The following is a 10,480-nucleotide window of genomic DNA, read 5'->3' as shown; positions in this document are numbered from 1 at the left end:
GATCAATGGAGACTTGATTTACAGACTTTTTGACTTGAGAACCGCCTTCCAATACGGATTAAGTTCTCAAGTCAAGACCCCACTGTATCTTTGACAATCTTTGTCAGGTACTGGAATCTTGCACAAATAACACTATGCACAGGATTAGGCTTTCTGCTCTTGACCTCAAAGTACTACACATGACTAAATCTGTACTGCAAGCAGAAGAAATTCCCACTATAGATTACCCTAACCAAGCTTTCATATAGTCTGAAAGGAGAATAATTTAATCAATTAAAAGTACTCAACACCAAAACAAGATGCATTTTATCTGTGCTCTGCAGCAGCAGTCCCCAACCATTTTGGGACCACGGACCGGCTGAGCCTCTGAGGAAAGCGTGGCACCCCCGTGTGTGTGCTCTCGGGCGCATGCGCTCTCGCTCTCTCAGGCACATGCATGAAGCAGTGGGCTAGCGTGCGTGCGCCCGCCAGTGCTGACATGAGCGCTATCCCGCCCCTTTGCACATGTGCAAGTCCGCATGGACACTTTGGCGCATGCGTGAAGGGGTTGGGGAGCGTTCATGCCAGCGCACGTGCATGTGCGCAAAGCTGCTGTGGGGAGGGGAGTGCAAGGGGGGGCGGGAGGTCTGTCTCCGGGGCCCAGTCTGGCTCAGGCCACGGACCGGCACCGGGTTGCAGACCGGGGTTTGACCACCTCTGTTCTGCAGGATTGTGAATTCTTGGGGAAATGAACCCTATGTTTTAGTTCTCTGAAGAGAAAAGAACATAAACACTAAAGTGAAAGTTAGGATTAAAGTCTTTAATTAAATACAATGAGATACAAAAGCAATGTATGCAACCAAACAATTAACTGCCTCCTCCATTTCAAAGCCAACGTCTAATATGTGAAGCAATGTCAAATTTGTATCCTCACAACTGACAGATGTCTTCTAGACTATGTCAGTAGTCAGTCCCAAAAGTGCCTTTGCTAAAGCTGGAGAAAGAACAGGGGTAGGTGGTCCTCCTATACGTGTTTTCCCCCATCAGTTTCTAGCTGCTCATTAATACCACACACCAGTCTCCCATCATTTCAAAAGATGTCTTAATTGATCGCGCAGATTTGAAGACTGTTCAACACTAAAAAGGAAAAGGAAGATTTCAATAGGCAGTCAGGGATATTGAGATGTATTCAACAAGCATTACAAATGAGCCCTTCAGAGCTGCTTCTTCAATGTAAAGGATGGATCTAAGTGTATTGGAATAATCTAAGTGCACTATCTCTGTCCACTGATCTGTTCATCCCAAACCATACTGTATGTCTGTATATGGATTACAAAGGTGAATATTTTGTATTCACAATCGGGGAGCAGATACTTCTCTTTTTAAATTTAATTCTAAAATTTAATACCCTAGTGATTAACCAGAAAGTATTTTTGCAATGTTTCACAAATACTAGAGAAATTTTAAAAATATTTATTTATTTTATTTATTTATTTAATTTATACCCCGATTATCTGGCCCACCGGACCACTCTAGGCGGCTTCCAAATATAAAATCAAATAATAAAACATAGACAAATACATAATAATCAAACAAGAACAGCAGTAAAAATAAAAAGGAAAAGTAAGAAAAAATCAAGCGTTGGCTGGAGGGAAGGCCTGAATAAACAGCCATGTTTTTAATTGGGTTTTAAAGGTGCCCAGTGTGGGGGCTGTGCGAATCGCCGGAGGGACATTGTTCCAGAGGCGAGGAGCCACCGCCGAGAAGGCCCGGTTTCGTGTCTTCTCCTTCCGGGCCTCTCTCGGCGTCAGGCTCCTCAGCCTCACCTCCTGACTCGCGCAGGTGATCCGGGTAGACCTTGGTGGGAGAAGGCGTTCCGCCAAATATCGAGGTCCTAAACCGTTTAGGGCCTTATAAGTAAGCATTAAAACTTTGAAGTTGACACGGAAACAGATGGGCAGCCAATGCAATGCGGCCAGCGTTGGAGAGATGTGTTGATATTTTCTCACTCCTGTAAGGAGCCTGGCCGCCGCATTCTGCACCACCTGAAGTTTCCGTGTCAGCCTCAAAGGCAGCCCCACGTAGAGCGCGTTACAGTGATCTAATCTTGAGATTACGAGCGCATGCACCAAGGTAGTGATATAAAGAATAGATATAAAGAACAAACAAATAGCAAAACTAAATCTCTTTTGAACTCAGATATAAAAACAGCTGTCATAACAACAAGTCAGGTGGCGAAAAATCCTTCATGGATACTTACTTAATACATCTCAACTTACTTCTGGGTAAACATAGCTAGGATTGGAGCACACACTCCTGACAGAAAGCTCAAGAAGCATCAAGGCAAAATGAATCAGAAATTATTACACTTTCCACTGATGGCTTTGAAATGCTATATTTATTAGCAGAATCAATGTACTACTTAAAAGTGGAATATTTACAGAACAATCTTGTGGAGACTTACTCATAAGTAAGTCCAACAGCATTTGCTGACTAGTTAAGTGTGTCTGTATCTCACAGTCAAAAGCGCAGAGAAAAGGAACCATCATAGAAAAATGTAAAATATGGCCTTCTGAACTAGTGTAAGCCACATTTGCTTTCCCCCCCCCAAACCATGAAACTTTACTAGACATTCTTCGCAAATTTATTGCTTATTGTGCTGTGGCAAGAAACATTTTTAAAAGATCCGCCATTTTAATTACTTTTAATATTTCTCTGGCAGGAGGAATATTCTAAACACTCTACAAAAGTGGCGTGAGTCTAACAATATTTATTTTATCATCAAGTTAACATGAACAAAGTATGAATAGCAATGAAGACCTCTTGAATGGAAATTTTAAAGCTAATTTCCCAACCAAATAAAGCACAGCAAACTTACTTTTTCTGAATAGCTTCTTGCCTAGAAAAAAACAATAGGAAAACTCAATTATAAGGGAATTATTTAATGAAAATCAGCCCGGGGGGGGGGGAGTAAAATGGAGAAAGTGGATGACAGCAATAACAACCTTCCGAAGAAAAGAAGACTGATTTACAGCCCAAGAAGCTAAAAAACAAAACGAAACCCAAAGACAGATCCAAAAGCTTAAAGTCACTGCCATGATTTCCAGAACTGAACTTACACACCTGTCTGTGAAGTACAGCTGCGCACAGACAAATCTCAATGGCAAATGATCACCTCTTTTATTTTTCTAATCAGTCCCTTAAAGATATATGATATTTGATTTAATTCAATCACTTTAGCCTAAAATTAATAATACAGGCCATCCTAGGACTCTGGCAGTAGAAAATAAAACTTTAGTAGCTCTAACTACATACACCACACAAAGTGTGTACTTACTGGTATTGCAGGTGAGTAGTTATAATGGCCATTTTCCTTAAACTCTGCAAAGAATAAAATAGGAAGTAAATGTCCTTTTCCATAGAGGTTATCAGTGCAATCATTATATAGGCCTTGTATTTTAATGAGAAACTGGCAAAATTCTACATTCGCCTAATCTTGACTAAAAATTACTCTGACGCCTGAGGATCCTCTAGAACACTGGTTCTTAACCTTGGGTTACTCAGGAGTTTTGGACTGCAACTCCCAGAAGCCTTCACCACCAACTGTGCTGGCTGGGGTTTCTGGGAGTTGCAGTTCAAAAACATCCGAGTAACAAAGGTTAAGAACCACTGCTCTAGAATAGCAAAGTTGGTATATTGGTGGAAAAAGCAAAAACTGTCCACCACATTTCTGTCATCAAGATCCTCTCTGGATCCTGGTCCTACTCTGAATGGAAGGAGTCCTATTTGCAGACACTTGGCTGAAATCCAAGCCATATCAACTAACTTGTATAATTCAAGGAGGTCCCATCAAATAATGACTCAACCTTTTTAAGGAAATGCAGAAAACAGCAATGCCATTTGATAGCCACTGCACTATTTAATGAGAATTCAGATCCCTAATGATTAAGATTGGGGCTGAGCAACACACTGCCCAGAAAATATCTGCAAAGAGAAGTTGTAAAGTTACTTTGGACTACAGCTCCCAGGTCCCCATAACTAGCATGTCCAGAGCTTTTCCAAATTCTGCCTGCAACCCACCCCATTAACAGCCATCCTATGAGATACTGAAATTTATCACCACATTCATACTGTATGAATCTGGAAAAAACAAATTACAATTTAACACACTTGATGGCTTTAATCACTGTTGGAGAAAAGGAAATATTATTTCTCAACAATAGGACATGGAGCTCACTCACTTGCCACAGACTGGCTCACTTGCCCGAGGGATAGCCTCAGCAGGAAAATATTGCCTTGCTCCAGAACCATGGGACGAGCCTTCCCCTGCTTCAACCATGGAACATGTATACTTACTAGCCTGTCCATTTACATTGCCGCTGAAGCATTTAATTAATTTTTCAGATTTCCATATAAATGAATAAAATTGCTTAATTATCCAAATTTCAATGTAAGTGGATAAAAATTACTTGTTTAACAAAAAAAAAAAAAAAACCCACCACCAGAAATGCATCAATATAAATGAACCAAAAGCCAGCTTTCTGCATCACTGCCCACATTGTCCCTTTTCAAAGTATGGTCTAGTTTAGTAAAAAAACAAAGGAATTCTTTTTAATAGTCAAACCTAACGATAGTTCAATATTCCATAAAATATTATTAGTATCCCATTAAATACAATTACAATTCCGAGAACATATAGATGTTCTGTTCCTCTTCAAACCAATGAACAATGCACCAATGGCAACTCTTTCAAAACTGCAAAAGTGTAGGTGTTTCTAGAATGAATTATAAAAATAGACCAGGAAGCCCAAATCCAACTCCCTCCATCTTGAATTCCACATGTAACCCACCCCTTTTCTGCATTTCTTGCACTTCACACAAATCAAGACACCAAATCATCAGGTAAAACATCCACTTTTATGAAGAACGAATTGCTTACATCTTCTGAGTGGAGGATGGCATCCTCTTGCATCACCATGTTTCTTGCAGCCTGTCCTAAGAACTTAAAGACAAGAAAGTCAAAGTAAGAGATACAAGTAGCATGATTGGGAAATGAGTGATGTCACACTGCATTGTTACCAAAGGGAGAAATGCCGCTCACAGCTGGTTTTAGTGGGATTTAAGAAGCTGGTATGTAAACAGAACTTTAAGTTGACAAATCAAGTGTAACACAAGAGTAATACCAAGGAAGAACTTTCAACATCACAGTAATCCATGTTTATGCACCAACTACCCATGCTGAAGAGGCTGAAATTGACCAATTCTATGAAGACTTACAACACCTTCTAGAAATGACACCAAAGAAAGATGTTCTTGTCATTATAGGGGACTGAATTGCTAAAGTAGGGAGCCAAGAGATAAAAGGAACAACAGGGAAGGTTGGCCTTGGAGTTCAAAACGAAACAGGACAAAGGCTAATAGAGCTTTGTCAAGAGAGCAAGCTGGTCATCACAAGCACTCTTTTCACAAGAGGCGACTCTTCACATGGACATCACCAGACAGGCAATACCGAAATCAGAATAATTATGTTCTCTGCAGCCAAAGATGGAGAAGCTCTATACAGTCAGCAATATACAGACCTAGAGCTGATTGTGGCTCTGATAATCAGTTTCTTGCAGGAAAATTCAAGCTTAAACTGAAGAAAGTAGGAAAAACCATTGGGCTAGTCAGGTATAAGCTAAACCAAATCCCTTATGAATACACAGTGGAGGTGAAAAACAGATTTAAGGATCTAGATTTGGTGGACAGAGTGCCTGAAGAACTATGGATGGAGGCTCATAACATTGTAGAGGAAGCAGCAACAATGATAAAGGACAAAAATGGTAGGAACCTCACAGAAGCAGAAGACATCAAGAAGAGGTGGCACGAATACACAGAGGAAGTATACAAGAAAGATCTGGATGTCCCAGACAACCCAGATAGTGTGGTTGCTGACCCTGAGCCAGACATCCTAGAGAGTGAAATAAAGTGGGCCTGAGAAAGCACGGCTGACAACAGTGGAGGTGATAGCATTCCGGTGGAACTATTTAAAATCTTAAAAGATGACACTGTTAAAGTGCTACACTCAATATGCCAACAAGTTTGGAAAACTCAGCAGTGGCCAGAGGATTGGAAAAGATCAGTCTACATCCCAATCCCAAAGAAGGGCAGTGCCAAAGAATGCTCCAACTACCATACAATTGCACTCATTTCACACACTAACAAGGTTATGCTCAAAATCCTACAAGGTAGGCTTCAGCAGTATGTGGACCGAGAACTCCCAGAAGTACAAGCTGGATTTCGAAGGGCCAGAGAAACTAGGGACCAAATTGCTAATATGCGCTGGATTATGGAGAAAGCCAGAGAGTTCCAGAAAAACATCTACTGCTTCACTGACTATGCAAAAGCCTTTGACTGTGTGGACCACAGCAAACTATGGCAAGTCCTTAAAGAAATGGGAGTGCCTGATCACCTTATCTACCTCCTGAGAAACCTGTATGTGGGACAGGAAGCAACAGTTAGAACTGGATATGGAAACACTGATTGGTTCAAAATTGGGAAAGGAGTATGGCAAGGCTGTATATTGTCCCCCTACTTATTTAACTTATATGCAGAATATATCATGCGAAAGGCAGGACTGGATGAATCCCAATACGTAATTAAGATTGCCAGAAGAAATATCAACAACTTCAGATATGCAGATGATACCACTCTGATGAATTATAAAATTCATAGAAAGTGAGGAGAAATTAAAGAACCTCTTAATGAGGGTGAAAGAGGAGAGCGCAAAAAAAAAAGTCTGAAGCTCAACATCACAAAAACTAAGATCATGGCCACTGGTCCCATCACCTCCTGGGAAACAGAAGGGGAAGATATGAAGGCAGTGACAGATTTTACTTTCTTGGGCTCCATGATCACTGTAGATAGTGACAGCAGCCATGAAATCAAAAGATGCCTGCTTCTTGGGAGGAAAGCGATGACAAACCTAGACAGCTTCATAAAAAAGCAGAGATACCACCTTGCCGACAAAGGTCCGCATAGTCAAAGCTATGGTTTTTCCAGCAGCAATGTATGGAAGTGAGAGCTGGACCATAAAGGCGGCTGACTGCTGAAGAATTGATGCTTTTGAATTGTGGTGCTGGAGGAGGCTCTTGAGAGTCCCTGGACTGCACAGAGAACAAACCTATCCATTTTGAAGAAAATCAACCCTGAGTGCTCACTGGAAGGACAGATCCTGAAGCTAGGCTCCAATATTTTGGCCATCTCATGAGAAGATTCCCTGGAAAAGACCCTGATGTTGAGAGAGTGTGAGTGCAAGAGGAGAAGGAGACGAGATGGTTCGACAGTGTCACTGAAGTTACCAACATGAATTTGACCCAACTCTGGGAGGCAGTGGAAGACAGGAGGGCCTGTCGTGCTCTGGTCCATGGGGTCACAAAGAGTCGGACACGACTTAACAACTAAACAACAACAAAATCTTTTGGAAGCAAGAATATATTTTTTCACTGAACTGACAACACGAACAGATCAGAGGGAAATATTTTAGCATTCATGTATTTAAAGAGAGTGAAATATTGTTCTTTTCAAAAAGAAGAGAGGCAAAGCTCAATAGCACAGGGTGGTTTGCTAGTCATTTTAAAAATCTGGCTTCCATACTTATCCATTTAAAACAGGAAAAAGGGAATTGTGATCAATGCTTTAAATCTTTTCGTTACCTTCATTACAGTGGAAAAATAACAAAGGAAAGGACAAAGCAACTGACTATGAATCATGCAAGCTTTCTTCTCGCTTAGAAATAAAGCCATGGAAATCAGAAGCGGATCTACCGGTATTGTGGACGAAAACTACAAATCCCACAATGCATTGCCTTCTCCTTCGGCAGATCCAAATTACAGTTCTAGGACAGTGCGTCCTGGACCTTGTAGTTTTGCTTACCTCGGCGCTCCTGGAGCCCTTCAACACCTGTTTGGTGAGGGCAATAACATCTGTACCGCAGCTGGTCACCTTCTCGGTCAGCAGCCCCTTCACCGAATGGCCGAAACGGGCCTGAACATCAGCAGCGCTCCCTGCTGCAGCTGCTGCCATTTTACGAACACAAAGGAGAACTAGTTACCTACTCAAAGCAAGCTGGTCCCTCGCCTCGTATACGCCGCAAGACGGCAAGCGAAAAGGGACAAAACGAGCAGAAGGGCGACGAGTGCGGGTTTTTTTAATCGTTGCGACAGCAATTGGTTGTTTCTCCGAAACGTTCAATTTTATTTAAATTCCATTTGTCGTGTTCGTCTAGAAGAGTAGAATTTAGCAATAGCCCTCATATACCCACGAAATAGAGGGAGTAGTTAGTATCACGAATGTATTATTCTTAATAACATTTACAAAAAAGTAATTATCCCTCTTCCTCTAGTTTGACATTATTTTATTGCATCCAAGAACTTATTTTACACTGACTTTCAATATTATTGTTTTTAATGAGGCTTCACATTAACACTGTATACCGAAAGCAAAACTGTTCTTGCATTATAGAAACACGAGTGACTGAGTTATAAAAATAGTAAGAGTACTATCTGTGTACAACTAATTATACATAGGTTTTATACAATTTGACCCTGAATTTGGATTAAAGCAAACTTTTAATTCTTGAGAAGCTTAACTGATACTGGGTTTGCCACATTTCTGTGTGCCTCTATTCGCAACTAAAAAGGAACTATGTGTTTCAATATAGGTTGAAATTCAATCAATGTAGCATTTAGGTGCATGAAATCTATGCCCCACCGTTTGTACAAAAGAAGATCTAGCAAATGGCTGAGATAATGTTATTAAAGTAGCTTGCTCCTGGCCAAAAATAGTCTATCTTAACATTTCAATTTGTATTTAATTTAACCTGTATTTCATACATGTCCGTAATTTTAAATTGTACTGTGTTCTGATACAAATAAATAATGACTTTTATTTACATCTCTCACATGTCCACGGACCCCAAGCAATCTATCTGCTGTTCTAGAAAAATGGCCTTATCCAGTTTTGAGATTACTAAACTGGCAGAAGTCCTTGATTACATCTGCCTTGACAGTGGAGTCAACAAAACACTGATAACTGCTAGGTCTGAATTGTCCTAGGCTAATATAGGAAAAGAAAAAAAATGTCTTTCTTAATTAAACTCTGGATAGTAGTATAGTATTAAGCATTGTGCTATTGCAGGTAATGGTGAATCTGGAGTTTCAGATCTCCTCACGTGGAGCTTCTGATCTGCTTGCCTAACAACCCACCCACCCCCACCCCCAAGGCCAGTACTAGAGAATTAGGAACATAGAATTCCTGTCTTATTACCAGGTTTTGGCAGGCCACCAGGGAACCAAGGTAGCTCAAATTTGCTCCAAACTTGGAACTCTTTGTAAAATGTACAGATTAGGTATGAAATTGTTCTAGTTAAGTCCTAGCGGGGTGAGGCTAGGGGAAAACATTCTTGAAAGTGCCACTTGATTGTGTGGCCCAATAGAGCCCTTTTCCAAGTTATCAGTTTAGGTGGGACAAAACACATTTTTACATATTTCCTCCTAGAAATATCAAATACAAAAGGATTGCTTGAGGGTTATTTAGAAGAGAGCTCATGAAATCTTTCAGAGGCTCTGCCTCTACAAGGCAGTTTTTACAAGACATACAAATAAAGGAACAGTTTTAGTATTTAATAATAATAAAACAAGAATTAAAAAAGGAACTATAGCAGCTAATAGGGCTATTCCTACCATGAGACCTAGTGAGATCAGGGGAGGCAAATGAGACACTCACCATCATTAATGTTCTGGACCACAGATGCCCCCAGGAGAATCCCTGATACAGTACTCTGAAAAAGGCAGCTTTCTAGACTGGGCTATTTCTCAGAGTCAAGAAGACACTGTGGAAAAAGTGGCTTGGAAAATCATGTGTGCCATAGGACAAACAATTTTCTTGGTCACTTGTCTTTTAGTGCTTTAACTCTAAATGCTTTAATGCTTTTTGCTCCAAGGATGCCTCAGAGCCATGTGTTCAAGAAATCAACAGTTCTATGTAGATCTCAGTGGCTAGGAGAGTTTGGGCACCATTTGGCTAGCAGCACCATCTCTGCTCCCTTAGGCGGTGCACATGCATGGCATCATCCTTGCTGTAACCAACTCTTCCCCTCTCACTTCCTTCTCTCCCCCCCCTCACCCATTGTCCCATGAATGGAACATTTGCAGAGGTGCTGCCTTCTCTTCCTGTGGTCAGGGGCCATGGGTGCCTCCCTCTCTTAACACAGGACACAAAGTACAAAGCAGTTCACTGGATTTGCTTGTGCTGCCACAAGGTAAGGAAATGACACTTCACATCACTGAAGATGTGGGTTTGGGGTCAAACTAGCAGAGTTATTTGGAAGCACCCATACATAGCAGCTCCCCACTTGGCTGATAAAAGCCAGTATCATTTAGTTCACTGGTTCTTAACCTTGGGTTACTCAGGAGTTTTGGACTGCAACTCCCAGAAGCCTTCACCACCAGCTGTCCTGACT

At 41.1% G+C, this 10,480-nt stretch overlaps 1 protein-coding gene across 1 annotated transcript; it reads right to left on the bottom strand.

The window, feature by feature from the left end:
• Positions 1–784: 784 nt before the first annotated feature.
• On the bottom strand, positions 785–10,261 carry BORCS7 (BLOC-1 related complex subunit 7). Its single transcript, XM_020790905.3, has 5 exons — positions 7,894–10,261; positions 4,919–4,981; positions 3,317–3,360; positions 2,858–2,878; positions 785–1,116 (listed from the first exon to the last, which is right to left on the bottom strand). The coding sequence occupies exons 1-5, from the start codon at positions 8,041–8,043 to the stop codon at positions 1,065–1,067; spliced, it is 330 nt and encodes a 109-aa protein (XP_020646564.1). The 5' UTR covers positions 8,044–10,261; the 3' UTR covers positions 785–1,064.
• Between the last annotated feature and the right edge of the window lie 219 nt (positions 10,262–10,480).

The sequence above is a fragment of the Pogona vitticeps genome, chromosome 3 (genome assembly GCF_051106095.1).
Source record: "Pogona vitticeps strain Pit_001003342236 chromosome 3, PviZW2.1, whole genome shotgun sequence".
Classification (NCBI taxonomy): domain Eukaryota; kingdom Metazoa; phylum Chordata; class Lepidosauria; order Squamata; family Agamidae; genus Pogona; species Pogona vitticeps.
Note: the sequence above shows the minus strand (reverse complement) of the source record. Positions and strands in the feature narration are given on the sequence as shown.

Coding starts and splice junctions, on each gene's coding strand:
- BORCS7 (XM_020790905.3), bottom strand. CDS start 8,043: ATGGCAGCAGCTGCAGCAGGGAGCGCTGCTGATGTTCAGGCCCGTTTC. Junction 4,982..7,893: donor AGGGCTCCAGGAGCGCCGAG/GTAAGCAAAACT, acceptor CTTGTCTTTAAG/TTCTTAGGACAGGCTGCAAG. Junction 3,361..4,918: donor CCATCCTCCACTCAGAAGAT/GTAAGCAATTCG, acceptor TATTCTTTGCAG/AGTTTAAGGAAAATGGCCAT.